The following is a 19,685-nucleotide window of genomic DNA, read 5'->3' as shown; positions in this document are numbered from 1 at the left end:
GTGACTGAGTGGGCATGGCCAACTTGATGTCACTCACAGCCATGCCCACTCAGTCACAAGACCCCTTCCAACCAAGCCACGCCCACAGAACCCGGTAGGAAAACTTTTTAAATTTCTATTCTGCCACCCACTCGCCACCCACTCTCTCTTCGCTTTGGGTCAGGGGCCAGGGCCCAGGGATGCACCATTTCCTGGGGCCCTGGAGCCACCGCCTGCTCGCCACCTGCTCGCCGCCTGCCTCAACCAGGTCAGGGAATGCACCATTCCCCGATACCAGCCTTGCCCCAGAGCCGCTGCCCACTCTCTCATAGCCAAGCAGCGTGTCCTTACCTTTCTCCCGCAGCTGGCTGTCAGGGAAGGCAAGCACCTGAAAGTTACCGGAGTCACTCACTCTCCTTCTTGAATGAGCCACCACCATCACCACCCTGGTCCATGCGCCGGCTACGCAAGTGCACACCCAACCTGCCGCTGATGAGTGAATTAAATAAACGGTGTGCGCTTGCTCAGCTGGCGCATGGATCAGAGCGGCGATGGTGGCGGCTCATTCAAGGAGAGTGAGTGACTTCGGGTGTTTGCCTTCCCTGACAGCCAGCCGCGGGAGAAAGGTGAGCAGTAGGATACACCGTGTGGCGAAGGGCGAGCAGGCAGCGGCTCCGTGGCAAGGCCGGAGTCGGGGAATGGTGTATTCCCAGACTCCGCGGAATGGGGCGGGTGGGTGGATGGGTGGAGCCTCCAGCTGCCATTGCTACTGGTTCTCCGAACTACTGGCCATCATCGCTACTGGATTGGCCAATCCGGTCCGATCTGGTAGCATTTCACCCCTGCTCTTTTGGCTTGGCAAACCTGCTTGGAAGAACAAAGGAACTGGAGTCCATGTGGGGTTTTTTTTAGTTATTTAGCAAAGAACCCAGGGTATTTTCAAGGTCTGCCAACATCATCTCACTGTAGCCTTCTAAAAGGGAAACCTGATTATGTGTTTACCTTCTCTGAGTACCTAATTAAAAATAAGCTTTGCCAGTTTTAAGGATTTACTTCTTTGTTTGCCCTGTGCCAAAGCGAGCAAACTTTCCTATATTGAAGCATCTACAGACAGCAATCCTGTCTGGGTTTGCGAGCACCAGAGAAAGCTTATACACACATATACACATTCAAAATTAAATCTCATTGAGTTTAATGGGTCTTCTTCTCGGTAAGTGATTATACAAATACAAAATAGTCATTTCTCCTTCTTAAAAAAAAAGAAGGGGGCCAGAAATATCTAAAACTAAGTTCGTTATATTAAACAAGATCTTCCTTTTCAATCAAGAAACAGAAACACTGAATTAGGGGAATATACACTGTGTAGCTGTATAAAGAAAGCAAGTGATGTTATGAAAACAAATGCAGTTATATTAAGAAATCAAATTACATTAAGAAAACAATACGAAGAAAGCAGATGGAGTAGTTTTTAAGAATAAATGGAGTGGGACACAATCTGAGTGTTTGGCATATACTGCAAAAATGCAGCAATCTTGAGTTCCTAGAACTCAACTTTCCAGAAGAAAGATAGGGTATAAATCTAATAACAATAACTACAAAGGACGCATTTGTCAAGGGAACAACTCACTTTAGATTTGCAAATAAAACCGCAAAAGAAGGACATTTTTCAACATAGGTTTTATTGTGCCATTAACCTGCCTCCTTAAAATATTACAAGGCAAGCTAATATGGTAACCTTCTATTGCAACTCTCTTCTTATTGCTTCAAGAAGAAAAGATGGGGTAGCTGTGAGATATTACTGGATTTATAGCACTAAAAGCGCATTCAATTTCCTTTGCACATGACTCAAGCTTCATAGTAATTACACTTTGCAGAACTCCCAGTTAGTATGGCCAGCTTTAAGAATTAAGGGAGCTGGAATCCCAACAGATATGAAGACTATCGGATGGAGATGGCTTCTACAGAATGCAATGTATGATAGCTTAACATGGAGACAGAAGTTTTACATGATCACATTTTCCTCTGAATGTCTTCCAAGCTTTTATAAATGTAGAATCTGAAGGAAATAAACAATTACCATATAAATATTAATAAGACTGATCTCTATGAAAATATTAGTTAATATTCAAGCTTTATCTGGACTAAATGGAAAACACAGAGTTAAGATGCTTGGACCAACTCCCAAAATTCAGCATTTTTTTTAAAATTTGATTTATATGCCGCCCTTCTCCGGAAACTCAGGGCGGTTTACAATGCGTTAAGCAATAGCCTTCATACTTTCGTATATTTATACAAAGTCAGCTATTGCCCCCACAAACTGGGTCCTCAATTTACCTACCTTACAAAGGATGGAAGGCTGAGTCAACCTTGAGCCTGGTGAGATTCGAACTTACGGTAATTGCAGACAGCTGGTGTTAATCACAATGCTATCAGTCTGCTGAGCCACCAGGCCCTGGTGTCAAGTTTGGTGTACAGTTGTCAAGTTTGAGAAATGCTGCCCTAAAGGCAGCATTCCAATATTCTCTGTGACTTCAGAATACAGGTTTACAACATTCCATTTGGTGACCATTCAAAGTTACAACTGCACTGAAAAAAAGTGACTTATGACCATTTTTCACACTTACGACCATTGCAGCATCCCCATGATCATGTGATTTACATTCGGACGCTTGACAACTGATTCACATTTATGTTGGTTGCAGTGTCCCGGGGTCATGTGATATCCGTTTGCAATCTTCTGACAAGCAAAGTCAATGGGGAAACCAAATTCACTTAACAACCATGTTACTAATTTAAGAACTGCAATGATTCACTTAACAAATGTGGTGAGAAAAGTCATAAAATGGGGCAAAACTCACTTAACAAATTTCTCAGTTAGCAATTTTGGGCCCAATTGTAATTTGAGGACTACTTAAGAGTAAAATCTTGTTTTAGTTTTTCCACTCTCCTGACCTTCCCGTTCAGTAGGCTAAATTTAAACATTCAGGATATCTTACAGACAAAAATGGGCCACTTGAAGATTCTCTTGTTGTGATGTTATCATGACCCTTCACAGAGGTAGAGCAACAGTTGTTTATCTATTTTATTTTATTTGGCCTGCTAGAAAGTTTTATCCTATTCAAGTCTAGTGCAACTGCCTTTACAACTACATGTTAAACAAAGAAATCTGACCATTAATTCCAAACCTCTGCATTGTATGGTTTCAGCACATTTTAAAAAACATACTGGAAATGTTGCTGTACGATTAAAGCAGGGGTGAAATGCTCCCGGTTTGGACCGGATTGCTTGATCTGGTAGCAATGGAGGCGGGTGGTTCGGAGAACCAGTAGCAAAAATCCCTACCCCCCCTCCCCAATGCCCAACTGAGCTGCACAATCATCAGAGGCTTTTTTTTTTACTTTTAAAAGCATTTTTTCTACAACCTCTTCTGCCGAAAAAATGCTTTTAAAAGTAAAAAAAAAGCCTCTGATGATCGCGCGGCTCAGCTGGGATCAGCAGAGGCTTTTAAAAGCATTTTTTTCTGCAACCTCTTAAGGTTGTAGAAAAAATGCTTTTAAAAGTAAAAAAAAAAAAAGTTGGCCATGCCCACCCAGTCACATTACCCCCCACCACTACCAAGCCACGCCCACAGAACCGGTAGTAACAAATTTTACATTTCACTACTAGATTAAAGCAATTTTTTCATGTCACTTTTACAAACTAAATAAATAAGTAAAATCTAGTGGCAGACCAAGATCCCTTAAAATGTATCCTCATGTTCCTCTGACCATAGATGAATGTGCCCAATTTTGAATGGAACATTTTAAAATCCTGTTTTTAATTGGCTTTTCCTTCTTCTCTTGCCACTAATTTTTTCATGGACATACGGTTGGACTCTTTGTCTCCCAGGTGATTGATGGGGCATGTCAGGACCTGGGTTCAGCTAGTTACAGACTGGTGCAGGCCTGCTTCCTCTGGCCACTCTTCTCCATCACCCTTCTGGAAACATAGCAAGCAGATCAATAATTAATGGCTAACTGTCCAATTAGCAGTGGATTAAACAAATTGTTCAAACCATTTGGATTCATCCAGCAGTGATCTCACCACACATTAAGGAGAGCGATAGGTCTTCGTTTATCCCACTAGCACATGCCTCTCTGACAGGAAAAACAAAGCTAGGAGGTTCCATCAATTTCCCCCCTAATTTATCCTGCATTGAAGCAATAAGGACAGCACCCAAACACTGTCTCATTACTGGGACATTAGGGCATCAAAATTTATGCCAGCAATTTTTTGCCAAATCAAGGTCTAGAGAAGGAGTATTCAACCCACAATCCACGGGCCTCATGTGGCCCTGGGTAGCCCCACAAGATTGTACACTTGTAAGATTATTATGTGATTTTTAGTGATATTAATATACATTAACTATATTATACATTTTATATTATTTATTTATTTATTTATTATTTTATTTGTTTGTCAAACATCTATAAGGTAACAAATATAGGTATGAACATAAACATGAACAAAGGAAGTAAATACAGTAGGACAGGGACGGTAGGCACGCTGGTGTGCTTATGCAGGCCCCCTTTACGGACCTCTTAAGAATGGGGTGAGGTCCACGGTAGACAGTTTGAGATTGAAGCTGTGAGGGTTTGAGGCTGTAACAACGGAGTCGGGTAGAGCATTTCAGGCATTGACCACTCTGTTGCTGAAGTCGTATTTTCTACAATTGAGTTTGAAGTGGTTTACCTTGAGTTTTTATTGATTGTTTGCCAGTGTATTATTGTGGTTGAAGCTGAAGAAGTCGTTGACAGGTAAGATGTTGTAGCAGACAATTTTGTGTACTATGCTTAGATCGGACCGCAGGTGACACAGTTCCAGATTGTCCAAACACAAAATTTCAAGCCTGGAGGCAAAGGGAATTCTATTGTGAGTAGAGGAGTAGAGTGCTCTTCTCGAGAAATACCTCTGGACCTGCTCAATTGCGTTAATGTCCGATATACAGTGTGGGTTCCAGGCAGATGAGCTGTATTCAAGAATTGGTCTGGCAAAGGTTTTGTATGCCCTAGTTAGCAATACAATGTTAATGGAGAAGAAGCTTCGCAAAATCAGGTTAACAACTCTTAATGCCTTTTTAGCAATGCTGTTACAGTGAGCTCAGTTACATATGCAACAGTTACATATGCAACTCAAGACAATTTCTCTTCACTCAGTGTGGCCCACGCAAGCCAAAAGGCTTGACACCCCTGGTCTAGAGGACCAAAAGTTAGAATGGCTATAAGAAAGAGTCCCAGGTCACTTTTTTGTTTTCAAATGCTAGAAGGACTAGATTCAACTATTTTTTTTTTGTATGTGTGTGTGTAGAAAATGTGAAAAATACAATAGCAGGTATTACTCATACAGCTCAATCCCCTGCATTTTTAACTTGGAAATAAACCCATTAAAACCATAATGGCTGCTCTAAACCAAGAAATCATGTTTTAGCACTACATATGAGCTAACATTTTCTCATAAAAACTGTAGAAAAGCAAAAATTTCACTATAATTAGAAAAAGAGCCCAATCTCCCCTCTCTTTTTCCTTTTTTTTTTTTTTTTTTTGAATATTCTTGGGCTCATTCTACATGGGATCTTATAGGCAGAAATATAGATTCTGGGTTTATAGTCATTCATAGTGAAAATGGAACATAGGGAGAAAGAGAATAGGAGATTGTTTTTCAATAGCATTTTTACCGGTTCTGTCTCTTTAACAACAGTTTTAAATGAAAATGTGAAGCTTTTCCTGCTGGGAGAAGCTTATCAAAGTATTACTGTATTAGTTATCCTTTAAAGAACAGAGGGGGAAAACGTGACAACTCAGCACTGACAAGCAGAGATTGGATCTTATCAAGCAAGTTTCATGCTATACTGATAGAGAGGAAGAATAAAAATAAATTGAATTGCAAGAAGGCCCCCACAGCAGGGATAGCAAGGGTGACAGTGTAGGACTGGTGGGTACAGGGTTAGCCACGTTGAGTCAGGGCCATTTGGAAGCATCTTGCAATGACCAGTAGGAGTCTACTATCGATTATAGTAAATTGCTATAAATTGCTAAAATTAGTTATTGTAAATTTGATATGGAATGCAGTGGATCAGTGGCTAAGATGCTAAGCTGGTCGATCAGAAGGTCGGCAGTTCAGCGGTTTGAATCCCTAGCACCACGTAACAGAGTGAGCTCCCGTTACTTGTCCCAGCTTCTGCCAACCTAGCAGTTCGAAAGCATGTAAAAAATGCAAGTAGAAAAATAAGGACCACCTTTGGTGGGAAGGTAACAGCATTCCGTGCACCTTCAGCATTTAGTCATGCTGGCCACATGACCACTGAGACGTCTTCAGACAGCGCTGGCTCTTCGGCTTTGAAACGGAGATGAGCACCGCCCCCTAGAGCCAGAAATGACTAGCACGCATGTGCGGGGGAACCTTTACCTTAAATTTGATATAGCAAGTAATTGATTGATTGTGTGCCACTATATTTGTGCTGGCTATGGGTGATCACATAGATTTTTTTATAGAATTACCTGGTCCAGTCTTGATCTTCAGATCTTCCAATGTTATCTCTATCACCACTGTAATTTGAGTCCCTCTATCTTGCTGCTGGTCATCCTCTTCTCTGGTGATTGATACAGATTACAAATAAGGTCTTTGATGTTCTGCTCTCCAAAGGTAATGGGAACATATTTGAAAGCATGTTACAAGTGCAATCACAAAATTGCTGCAATGAGAATTTGCCTATTGACAATATGGGTAGCCTGGCAGACTTGGCTCATTACAGAAATGGCTTCCTTCTTAAATTATTTCATTTTAACTATCAGTAGGGAGTGAAGGCAAAATTGGTTGGCCTCATATAGTTGTAACTCTGAGACAAACATGATTCATTAGGATTTAATATTCACCTTTCATGTAACAAGGGGGGAGAATAGCATCATTTGTATTGGCCTAAAGCAAGTTAAAAGACAATAATAAATTGTCTAGAAAGAAGACACATTAGCACGGCAGATTATTTGCTACCTGCCATAAGTGTTTGAACACTTCAGTTAACACACTGATAGTTGGGATTGTCAGTGATTGGTCTTTGATTTGGCAATGTCACTAAGCTCCATCATTTATATCCAGTGTGCTATAAGGGTAACTTATCCAAAGCATGAATGATCATCTCAATCCTTGTTTTGAGTGCTGAAAGAGGGAGTGCTATGAACACCCTGCAACATGTTATCTTCTGATTACTAGATCTATTTCCATTCCAAATTCCAAATAGAAAAATAGTCCCTTTCAGGACTACGGGATGGGGTAGGATGTGGTAGATGCCACTGGTTACAAAATATGCACTTTCTGTCTCCATTTGCAATGCACACAAGCAAAAATATCAGAAAATTAGCTTTGGAAATAATAACTTCCGCAATTGTCATTGAATTTCACTTCCTAATCATGCTGTTGTTCCAACACATTGCATGAATCATTAAAAGCTACTATCATTATTTTATAATTGGAAAGTTCTGTGTGAGTTTGTAATGAAAACTTCCAAATATTTTGAATCCAGGTATATGGGATGGAATGCATCCAAGGAAAAGTCAAGTTCTTTGAGTGATCTACCACGGATTATATTTTCCTCATGGCTTCTTTATTTTATTCCCGGTTACTCCAGGATAAGTAGATTCTGAACACATGAAAGAAAAACATAAAGGGGCATATGTAATCTGTCCTGAACTGAACAAGTTGTGTCTTTTCCTTTATTTACGGATTTCAGAAAAAAGAATACAAAAGGCTAATTTATATCAAAGATTGAATATGTTTAAGTAAGCATTATTTTCTCTGAATGAGAACAGCAACCTAATCTTTCAGGAAAGGGACATTCCCTGCTCTAGGGATTCCCTGCTTAGGAATTAAAAGCATTGAAACTGGGGGCATTTATATGCAGGCAGGCTATGAACATTTTCTTCACAACCAGAAAACAGCCCAATTTAGTGCCTTCTAGGTGGTTGCAATACAACTAATAGTAACCTAACCGTAATATTGGTAGTGGGAAATGAGGGGAAATTTAGCCTCACGTAACTGGAGGAACTTTGGCATTTTCTGTGAGTCTGCCAGAGGATAGGAAAAAGGACAGGGTCTTTCCAAATATGTACACATAGTCCATCTTTTTTTTTATTCTCTGTTCTTTTGTATGTTTACAAATAGAAGTCAGGTCTCCCTTATCCAGGGGTTTTAATCAACCATTAAACATCCCCTTCTCAATATCTACATGAGCCTGACTTTTGGCCCACAACAGAAAAACCTTTAATTCTGAGATGATTGCATCATTCCAAGTCCATCTGGACAATTTAGCCTACCAAACTTGCAGACTGAGAAGGCGATGTTTGAACTTCACTCTGCTGTGCGTTGATCTAACATCGTTTTGACTTGAGCTAGGCGACAAGAGTATGCTAAATCGGCATGCTATTAATCAAGTGCTGAAGACCTTGCTTCCCTGTGTGGAGTTTTGGCACAGAGAAAGCTCTTTTCTGCAGCAAACAGGAACTTCAGTATTAATACCTACTCTTGTTTTTGTAAACAGAGCACATAATTTCACTGCCATTGTGACAAAGACTAAGGACACCATACAGATACAAAAGAAACTGTGTGAATTGCTCATAGATGGTGTGACCCACAGCAAAAGAATTACCCTTTCATGTGGCTTTCTCCTACCTAGTATATTGGACTGTTAGAAGAGAGTCCTGGGTTCGAAACTAGGCTGGGGCATCCAAAGAACACACAGGGCAAGCCACTTGGAGCAGAGGCAAAGTTTATTTCCAAGCATAATGTGAAGTACAGCAATCAAAGTTTGCAACAAAGTTATAGTTGTCAAGTGATTACCTTTATACATTTCCTCTGTTCTGTTCAGGCTCTCTGTTTGGAAACAGAGCCCACCCTGTAGGAATTATTGGAAACGGCAATTAACTGGGTGGCCAACAGGGGGCATTTGGTGGTTAGCTTGTGACATTTTCCCACTCATTTACCATATCAACTGGCTTCCTGCTTAATTAACATTGAGGCTGGGCTGAGGGGTGGCAGTCACTCAACGGATCTTTTTATTAATAGTCATGATACCTGAATGGGCTGCAACCTTTGGCCAATCTCAACCACTTTATGTATGTAAAAGAGGGGGGTTATAATGATCGTTCATTTATAATGATTAAGTTACTAATGTCTGCCAACTTCCTATCAATTTCATCCAAAGGGTCAAACTTGGCTGAAAGCTCAGGCGGTTCTTTGTTTTGTGACCTGGGGTTTCCTGAAGTCAAGTATGGCGAAGATTACAGCGTGTGGTCTGGCTAGAAGGTGTCATGGACACTTTTACTTTCTAATAGTGCAATTCTATAAATTCTGACATGGCTATGGGTCTATTTCTGCTAGGGAAGAAGAGGGTTTGCCCCATACAGTTTGAAGGAAAATGATGGAAAAAGATCTGGAGAGATCTATTCAAGAGATTCTCATCAGTACAGGACTTGCTCTATTTTCTCTGTATATCAAACTGATAAAAGGAAAAAAAAAACTAAATTAGGAAATTTTCAGAACAATCTGCTTTATATAAATTTTAATATATATATATATAAAATCTGGATGGAATATACCTGGGTATCCTGGGTAAGAATATTAAGACTCTAAACAAAAAAATTATGCAAGATTCTAAATACAAGCCATTTCAGAGCCATAAATCCAAAACACAGATTCAAATTGTTGTTTACAGTCTCAACAGGTGTCCATTTCAACAAAGACAAGCTGATAAAACCAGAAGACAACAAAGACTTACCTAAATACCTAAAGGGTAACAAAGATGGGAGCCAAATCTCTAAAATCAGTCTATATGTTTATTTTTTGTTTTACACTCTCCTTAAAAATACCTATTAATTTGTCTGCAACATTTTACTTCTATATTTTATCCAAATATTTCGATTCTTTTTTTCAAGGCAGATGTCTTCACAATAAAGTTGGCATATGATTAAACTAGTATATAAGCTAATTAAAGAACACAGCACCCAATCATTTTATGAGAAACACAACAAAAGTAATTCAGAGTCTGGGTAAACAGAGAGGAGTTAATCTCCAGTGAGCTTTTAAACTGGAGAGTTTATATATAATAATAGAGGGACAAAAAGACCCCAGGGAATACTGTCTTCAAAATTAAGATTGTTGGTTATAATACAGAGTTCCCCAACCTTCGTGCCTTCAGGGTTCCAAGTAACACCCCCAACCAATAAGACTCCGAGGCCAGCAGTTCCTCAAAGTTCCATTTTATTAGAGATGTCATATCGGCACATCTGGGAAAACCCGAATCTGAAAGCTCCTGGGTTTTCCCCATCCAAAGGAAAGTCAAACTTCCTTCCCCTGCACCCACATGTCCATCACATGGTCCAATCAATCCACCATCCCAATTGGAGATGTCCCCCAGTCACACCTCTCCAGGTGCAGGCTGAACGTCCTTGATTCCCAGACAAAAGAATGTTGTTATGGCTATATATCTCTACCCACTCCATATTACCCCCCTCCCACATTCCCACAGCACTAAGTGTGACAGCCTTGAAGATCCAAAGAAAAAGATGGCCTCCAGGGCTGACAGGCTGCTCCCTACCCCTTCAACCGAAGATGGTGTTCTGAAATGAGAGGAACATAGGAGGTTATTTCAATGAGCCCCTAACCACCTCTCCCCCCCAGTGGGACCCAGTGGGGAAGGGAGAGAGGGATGGTTCCACACAAGTGATGGGGAAATGTACCTGCTTGCTTACTGCTCGTGCAAGTAGGGATGAGCGCATGTGCGCACTCCCCACTTTTGTAGCTCAGTTCCAAATGGCCCAACTGGGGAGTTGGGGAGCTCTGTTATAATATAATACAGGTAGTCTTCAACTTATGGCCACAAATGAACCCCAAATTTCTGTTGCTAAGTGAGAATTATTGTGAGCTTGCCCCATTTCTTACAACCTTTCTTGCCACAGTTGTTAAGTGAATCACTATAGGTTAGGTTAGTAACAGTTGTTAAGAATGTTGGTGGCAACATTTTCAAACTGTGTCTAGTATAAGAGTGTGTGTGTGTGTGTGTGTGTGTGTGTATCAAAGCTAAGCATGCTTTGGAAGAGATCCATGAGCTCTGAAGTGCTTTTCATTCATTTTCAAAACATACACAGCCCCCATATACTATTTCTTCCTTTACCAACCATATCACAGCCTACTTTGTATTCCAGTGATGTCTTATTTAGACAGTTCTAAACATTTTCATTAATGCTACATAGTATGGTAAAAACATTAAGCCTGCCCTCCTATTGCTAACCCTTTAATAAAAATTCCCAGGAGTCCTCTTTAGTCAGTGACAAAATGACTTACCTGCTGATTTCTGCAGAGCACCCCTCTGTTAATGGAATAAAATCCGTCTACACTTTTCTTTCTTTTATTGCCCAGTTGCACCAGGTGATTCCAAACTCATTTTGCATTTCACGTATGATTCATTCCTGATTGCAATATGTTGAACAGAAAATAGTAGCCAGGTTCAGTATTTAATGAAAGGTATAATATATCAGGAAATTATTCAAGGCCTACAGTTAGCGGATATTGCTCCCTGATAGACTTGATGCTATTTATACAGAGTAAATGGCAACAGAAGGTGCTGTGAACCAGTGAGCCATGCAATGCTGTAAAATACTTGAGTGTCAGGAAAAAAAAAATGATGTGTGTTTCCAGGCTGAAAGCCCCTGGCCTATAATGACATTGAACAGAATGCAAGCCAGCAAAAGCAGGCATATGTTTGAGTTCATGAAGCACGATTTTGACAAATGATTGATTTAATACATCTTGCAATGTATTCGCCCTACTGCAAAGAGCGCAGCATAAAGACTAGTGGTGGGTTGACCCCGGTTCTCATCGGATCTATAGAACCGGTAGTAAAACTGGCAGGAGGATCTGCCCACTGACCCCGACATCATCAAAACGCTTCTGCACATGCGCAGAAAAACGTGTGCGTGCGAAGCAAGCGCGTACACGCGGTCCCGCTTTAAACCGGTAGTAGAAGGTAAGTAGAACCCACCCCTGATAAAGACCTCTATCAACATCCAAAGAAACCTGTGTATTCATATTTAATGAAATTGTTTGAGAAATGTCATAAAGAGTACCTAAATAGTTAATTCATTCAGCGCGTATATGGAAATGATCACTGAAGTATTAATAGATTAATAGCAGCCCACGATGCCTCTGGTCTATCACTTCTTTTGCTCTCCTGTTAAAGATTGTGAGATTTTCTTTTTATATCTAAATGTCTCCTTTCTCTGTTCTTCTTGTGATATTTTTATTGAAATTAAGGAATCTATAAATATTTTATCTTCTTTTACCCACTGTGTTTAGCAATCCCTCAGCCTCATGATCAATGCCTTCATATTTTTGTAATGATGTTTCACATCCCAAACTATCATTCCTTCACTTCCCTGTCTGTCTCCACTGATCAGTTTTAGTCTTACAGGAGTCTTAACAAAAGTTTGCAAGCTACATTTTGTTTTATCTACTTATCTACTTTTATTCAACTCCTTTTTATTCAGTCCTTTTATACTAACTTGAATGGTGAAAGTATTACCCATAAAGTATCATTCAATGCCTCTTTTATTCAGGTCTCTTCCCCTTGTACTAACTTGAATAAAGCATTATCTGTGCTCTTTTAGAGCTGTTCATTAGAAAGAGAAATCATTTTTCTTTGTGTGTGTTTTGTGCTAATAATGACAATTGTTAGTTTTAAATTGATCAAAAACATTGCCACAACTTGAACATAAGTGACAAAAAGGACACGTTATGGACATGAACACTTTGAAATGTTTGTGTTTAGGTTTGGTTGAGTATACCACCATTCAGCAAACACATATTGCATTTTGTGCTAATCCCAGAGTTTCTAGCCAAGATGACAACTGTGATAGGAAAACTTGTTTAATACATGTGTAACTATTTGAAATGCCAGAAAAGATTTCTGCTGTTTTTGCACAATTTAGACAAGAAGCCCACTCGGCTACTGAAATCATCATTCAAGGCAGTTGCTCCACAAATGATGAACTAAATCAATCTTTTTTAACTTCGGTGCCTTCCAGATGTGTGGGCTTCAATGTCCAGAATTTGTAGACAATACGGCTATTGCTGAGAAAGCAAAGAATTAAATAACAGAATTGGAGGAAACCTTGGAGGTCTTCTAGTCCAACTTCCTGCTCAAGCAGGAGATCCTATATCATTTTGGATGAATGGCTTCTTAAAAACCTCCAGTGATGGAGGAGGAGGACCCACCACTTCTGAAGGCAACCCACTGGTCAAGTTCTACTGATTAATTGTTCTCACTGTCAGGAAATTTCTCCTTAGTTCTAGGTTGGTTTTCTCCTTGACTAGTTTCCATCCAGTATTCCTTGTCCTGCCCTTCAGGTGCTCCTCTTCTTTGTGCCAATCCCTCAAATATTAGAACACTGCTATCATGTCTCCCCTAGTCCTTGTTTTCACTAGACTAGACACACCTGCATTTGTTCTTCACATGTTTCAGCCTTTAGCCCCCTAATCATGTTCGTTGCTTTTCTTCACATTCTTTCCAAAATCTCAACATCTTTTTTTACACTGTGGTGACCAAAACTAGATGAAGTATTCCAAGTGTGATCTTACCAATTCCAAGTGTCATCAAGGGAGGTGCACATATCTGGGGGGCACTTGTTCATGGACAGTCTTTCTGAACTTGGGGAACTTTCAGATAGGTTGGATCAGAACTCCAGGCTGGCTCGCAATTGGAGAAGTGGTAGTTGCATGCATCCCGAGGGCACCTGGTTGGAGGAAGTTTGGATATACAGATGGTCTCCAAGACAACTTCCTATATTTCCAAGTTTCACTATCCAGAACAGCTTGGTTTGAAATAACATAAGGAGTTTTGTTAGGCCCCAACTGAGCAACTTACCAGCAGCAAAACATTGTAACTGGACAACTGACTCTATACAATATACTTCGCTTGTGTATTCAATTAACCGAAGGCCAAATATATGCCTGAAATCTTTCTGTACAGCAATAATCTGAATTTTGAAATATGTGGTACCATGACAACCACAGCGGGTTTCCTTTCATGCCATCGTGCATTGCTGTATGTTGTTAACAAAAGCATTTCAGAATAGTAATTCCAAAATTGTGTTTCAAAAAGCCATGCACACCATTTTAAATGAGGTAGTTGGAGGCAGAAATAAATGACTGAAAACATCTGTGATTCCAAAATACTCTTCTAGAGGAAGGACGCTTGACTGGAGCATAATGTTGTAAGATTCCAGTTTTGCTTTGGCTTCCTTCTGCTGGGCTGAGTCACTCTGCTGTCTGAATCCATACTGATTATGGATTACTAAACCCGCTTAGAGAGGGCTGTAAAGCAGCGTAAAGCGGTATATAAGTCTAAGTGCTATTGCTAGTGCTATTTGACTATCATTATCTGTGCAGAGATGTCATAGCAGGGTCCATTTTTCAGATGAGGCCAACTTCTGCTTTGCAGTGGGGTGCCTCCTTTCAGCTTGAAGATTGTTCCTGATAAGTGACCATCTATTTGGAGGGAGGATAAACATTCTGCAGCTCAGTGCTTCCTGCAGAAGGTTCATGATTCATCCAAGTTCAGAGAAATTTGAAATGGGACACTGAAAGATCTGCAGTCACTGTAGAGAATATTGAGCTTAAGTATCCTGATTCAGGATATGGCACTAACATCCTTTCTTCATATAAACTGAGGCTTGGTTTATATGACTATTTAACTATGCTCCATTAAAAAATAAATGTTAACTTGCACAATATATTAGGGCTTACTTTAATATAAGTCTTATTGAATAAATTATGAGCAGATCCTCACTTTTTGATAGGCTCATTGTCTAGTATGGATCACTTTTCCTTTTGTCTTTCTGTCCTTTCTGGCTCATTGCAGATGCATTCCATATCTGAAATTGGCTTAAGAAACAACTGGAAGCAGCCTTAGAGACAAACGGTTTACTACATTTGTCTGAGTTCACCCAAAATAACAAGCCAATAAATGTGGTTAATAACCACAAAGCTTTCATTCACATAGCAAACGAAAACAAAAACAAACAAACCGCAATAGCCATATTGTGTGAAGTAGGTCTGAAAGTGCCACGCAGTTTGATCTTGCATATTAAAACCAAACACAAATTTGGCACTCTGCCCATCTGAGTGGCGAAAAAGTATACACAAATGTTCCCTAATGAAAGAAAGAAAACTCTTAAAATTGCCCTGCTCACATTCCTTTTCACCATGGGAAAAAAGCTACACATCCTGGTTCTTTCATCTGGAGATGAGAATCAGCATCAGGAATAGGATGCAAATGCAGGCTTTTTACTAAGAGGAAGTGGAGGAAGGAATACATAGATATCCATGCCAAATTAGGTTTGCCCTAAAAGTAAATATTTTCTATTCTTATCATGTGCTTCCAGTTGCAATGCTGAAAAAAAGAATACCATTAATATTAGTTTTCTGTTCTGATGAAAGGCTGTCATGCAACTAGAAGAGATTCTCCAAAGACAGATGCAATAAAATGTCTTGTCCTTACAAGTCATAAAATTCGTGGTCCTGATTTTTACATTCCTTCCCTTGGATGAATCTGCTGATGCATGAAATAACTAACTTTTAATTCAACAGTCTCTGCTAGACAGCTTCAGGTCTCTTGAGGTATGGCATTTATGCCTCTCCTCTTATTCCTCATACAGTTCAGCTGCGATGCAGCCAAAATCATAACATTTTTGTCATTTGTAACATTAGAGCTCCATAATGCTCGGAGATGGCTTTTTTCTTACTTTCCTGTAGGAAATTCTTGCATCAGCTACCCTTCTCCTACAGTTTAAGTTCTGCTACCTAGATCCCCCGAAGCAATCTTATCAATAAATTTGATCTTAATCCTCTGAGTCAGTCTCACACACACAAAAAAATCTGTTTGCTTTCCTTGCTTAGGTGAACAAGTGCCTCCAGACAAGATGGGCAGCACACAAATCAATCAAATAGATAAATAAATAAATAGTCTGCACTAAATTCATGCTTCACTTTGGCCACTTCATGGCCATGGAAACATGTGGTACTCTCATTCTTCAATCAGGAGGAAAGCAGATTTATGTAGAAAGCTTTATCCTTTACCATTCTTCAGGGACAAACTATATTGCTACCCAGAATACACATTAGGACAAATATTTAGATGATTCAATCATTTAGGGCAACGATTGGTACATTCCTGTGTCTGCTTACCCTCCTCCCCACTATCTCCTACTGTTGGGGGAAAAAACCAACCACTACTTGTTGTTCTGAACATGTGGGTGTCTGTGGCGAGGGACATTCAAGCTGTCATTTTTATTTTCTAGGTATTTTGATTTTCTTTCTCTAGAGAAGGCTCTGGAAAGATGGAAAGAAAGAGAATGAATGGTGATGACTGCTTTGATGCATGCACCGGACGACCAAGATAGGGACAGATCAGCATGGAGAAAAACTATTTATACGGCCATTAAGAGTCATCGACAACTTATTACAAAGCCCATAATGTCCTCCTTAGAAGAAAATTCTGTGTGAGAAATTACATAAGAATCTGTGCATATGCGCGAAAGCAGCTGCTTGAAAGGTTTTCTCTAATCCTAAAGTTAACAGTATTGTGGAACTTTGTCAGTTACAAAGCCGGTTCCTTTAGCTATACATGTATCTAAATCATTAAAAGGGACATGGTGGCTCAGTGGCTAAGACGCTGAGCTTGTCGATCGAAAGGTCGGCAGTTCAGCAGTTCGAATTCCTAGTGCCGCGTAACGGGATGCACTCCCATTACTTGTCCCAGCTTCTGTCAACTTAGCAGTTTGAAAGCAAGTAGAAAAATAGGGACCACCTTTGGTGGGAAGGTAACAGCATTCCATGCTCCTTTGGCGTTGAGTCATTCCGGCCACGTGACCACAGAGACATCTTCGGACAGTGCTAGCTCTTCGGCTTTGAAATGGAGATGAGCACTGCCCCCTAGAGTCAGGAACGACTAGCACATATGTGCAAAGGGAACCTATACCTTTACTTTAAACCATAAAAAGAAACTAATTATAAGGAGGAAATTTGATTATCTTTGATTTTCATAGAATTGGAGAACTGTAAATAAAAGTGCACCTATTTTATTTTTAAAACTGCACCTCAGACTTTCTACACTCGTGGAATGGGCTTCCCAGATAAATACAAATGCTATGTGTGACCTTTATGCTCTTGTAAGGATAACAATAAATTATATCTGATCATGCTCTAAGAATAGGAATAGGAAATAGAGCCAGGGATCTATTTATTAATGAGTGACCACTGAACACCTTTGGTATGGGTGTGGTTAAAACTGTACTGAGAAAGCAGCTCAAAAAATAAAGGAATATTGATGAAGACTTATCTAAGTGACATATGGCTGGCGTGACTGGAAAATTTTCAGGAGTAAAGATGATAAAGCACAAGTAGGAGGTATCATTAGCAAATATAGGACACAAAAAAGGGTTGGGTAGTAAACTTAAAAAAAAATCAAACTAGAAAAGCTCCCATGCAACTGGCTATTAATAAAAGGGGAATAGTTCAATTTTCTATCCCATGGAAGGGAATTCAAGTGTCTGTAATTAATAGCAATAACAATAGCACTTAGACTTATATACCGCTATATGTAGTGCTTTACAACACTCTCTAAGCATTTTACAGAGTCAGTAGATTGCCCCCAACTATCTGGGTCCACATTTTACTGACCTCAGAAAGATGGAAGGTTGAGTCAACCTTGAGCTGGTCAGGATCAAACTCCTGGCAGTGGGCAGAATCAGCCCGCAATACTGCACTCTAACCACTGTGTCACCACAGCTCTTAATTAAATTAAATTAAATCTAAATAAGGTGAGGTGTGAGCTAAGATCTGGGGGTGGGGTGGGGTTGGCTTTCTAATAGCAGAATTAACTGCAAAGAATGTGCTGGTTTGCCACAATATTTTTATTGAAGTGTTTCCCTCCTAAAATAGAAAACAGCAACATAAAACCTGTTTCTAATAAAATAAAGCCCACAACCTCTCATAACCACATTCCTCCAACTCGAAGTCCTTCCCCACACGGAAAACAAACTATTAGCGAGGGCATGCCGATTTCTTTTTTGCTAATACTTTTATTCACTATATGTATAAAATACTGTACAGAGATTACCTGATGGCAAAAAGTCCCTCTTCTATAAATTGGACAACATAATTAATGTTTGCTTCATCTACTTTTTTTGGGTCACAATCACAACTCTTTTAGATACACAAGCAACAGTTTGCTTTTTTTCTAACTCTGAAAGCAAGAGTGAAGGGTCATAAAGGTTTTATTCCTGTTGTTCACAAAATGACTTTCATTTCTCCATGGTAACTACTGACTAATCAGATAGAGGCACCATCCTACACAAATGTTTACCTAGAAATATTAAGGCTTTTGTGAAAATAACCTGTGGTTGCTGAGTTCCAGTTGGAAGCCAGCAGTGAAGACTCTAAGATTTCTACTGTTCCTGAAGTTAGACAATACTCTTCTGTTCTTGGAGTAGTTTTGCGAAAATGGATTGTTTATAAGGTCAACAAAGATATATTCACCAACACAAAGTTCAGCTTAAACCAAGAATCTCTTTAACTATAGGTCTCTAGTAGCTTACTAAACAAAGAAGTCCACAGCTTGCTGGTGTAGCAGATGAATTGATACAGAAAGTTCATCCATGAACATTTGATTTATTTGAGAAGTATAATGGGGTTGATGGAAAGGCCTCAATGGTAAGGAATATTGAAAAAAAGGAGTTGATGTTGGAACTATCAACAGCTACAATCCAGTAATGATTGGTATATGAGGTGGCATCTTTTTAAAAAAATTGCAGGAAGATGGAATATGCTGTTATAATTCTCTTATACAAAGGAAAGAAGAACAAATGACCAGATTGTCCTACTTTGGTCACATTATGAAAAAACTTAGCTCTCTGGAAAAATCTGATACTGAGAAAGGTGAAAGGAAAGAGGGTGACCAGTATCAGGGTGGAGTAACTCAGTTACAGTGATGATGGATGTACTGTTGAAGAACTGAAAGACCAGGCTTGGGAAAGATTGTCACAGAGAAAATCTGTGTGTTCACTAAGAGTTGACCCCAACTTAATGGCACATGTTGTAATCAAATAAAAATAAAGGGAAAGCTAATGATAATAAATGCAAATCGTTCAGGTGGATCCATTTGTAAAGTACATTTATCCAATAGACAGGATATGGAATAACAATTAGGACAGTTTGGGAAATGAAACATTTTTATACTGGAAAGAGATGTGCAATTCAAATTGTTGCTGGTAGACAAATGCATTAATGTGAGAAAGTTGTAATTTAGAGAAAGTGGCAAAATATTTTGAATAACTCAAAATTGGTTGTAGAATTCATTAAGAATGGTATAAAATGGAGCAAAAACATGTACAAGAATAAATTGGTTAGTGAATAATTCCATACTAGCAGGAAGTAAGGGTGCATCATGTATTTTTGCTATGAAATATATTTAAGACTAAACACATAAAATACCTGTGATGTTCAAAGTGTGTTAAAGGCATAAATGTGTAGACATGCAGGTGAATGGAGGTGACATCTCGAAGTATATATTCAATTGTATGGTGCAATAAAGAGCACAGATCTAAAAAATTAATGCCTGAAAT

At 39.5% G+C, this 19,685-nt stretch overlaps 1 protein-coding gene and 1 long non-coding RNA gene across 3 annotated transcripts in view; both read right to left on the bottom strand.

Annotated features, from left to right (window-relative positions):
• Positions 1-1,637: 1,637 nt before the first annotated feature.
• LOC132712120 (uncharacterized) lies at positions 1,638-3,171 on the bottom strand. Its single transcript, XR_009622817.2, has 2 exons — positions 2,373-3,171; positions 1,638-2,035 (listed from the first exon to the last, which is right to left on the bottom strand). It is a non-coding gene; the product is annotated as an uncharacterized LOC132712120 (long non-coding RNA).
• An 8,204-nt stretch (positions 3,172-11,375) lies between these two features.
• Positions 11,376-19,685, bottom strand: part of AKAP7 (A-kinase anchoring protein 7) — an 81,066-nt gene continuing 72,756 nt past the window's right edge. Inside the window, exons 8-9 of one of the 2 annotated variants that reach the window (XR_004591701.3) lie at positions 13,642-13,796; positions 11,376-11,474 (exon numbers count right to left, since the gene is read on the bottom strand). Coding sequence is in view for 1 of the 2 variants with exons in the window: in XM_087887105.1 (XP_087743231.1) it covers positions 13,723-13,796 (74 nt within the window). In the remaining variant the exon portion in view is untranslated. Of the gene's footprint in view, positions 11,475-13,615; positions 13,797-19,685 lie in introns of those variants that run through there. The other variant, XM_087887105.1, reaches the window with a different exon arrangement.

The sequence above is a fragment of the Pantherophis guttatus genome, chromosome 1 (assembly GCF_059756535.1).
Source record: "Pantherophis guttatus breed Tessera chromosome 1, ASM5975653v1, whole genome shotgun sequence".
Classification (NCBI taxonomy): domain Eukaryota; kingdom Metazoa; phylum Chordata; class Lepidosauria; order Squamata; family Colubridae; genus Pantherophis; species Pantherophis guttatus.
The sequence above is the reverse complement of the archived record's forward strand: the minus strand, read 5'-3'. Positions and strand labels throughout refer to the sequence as shown.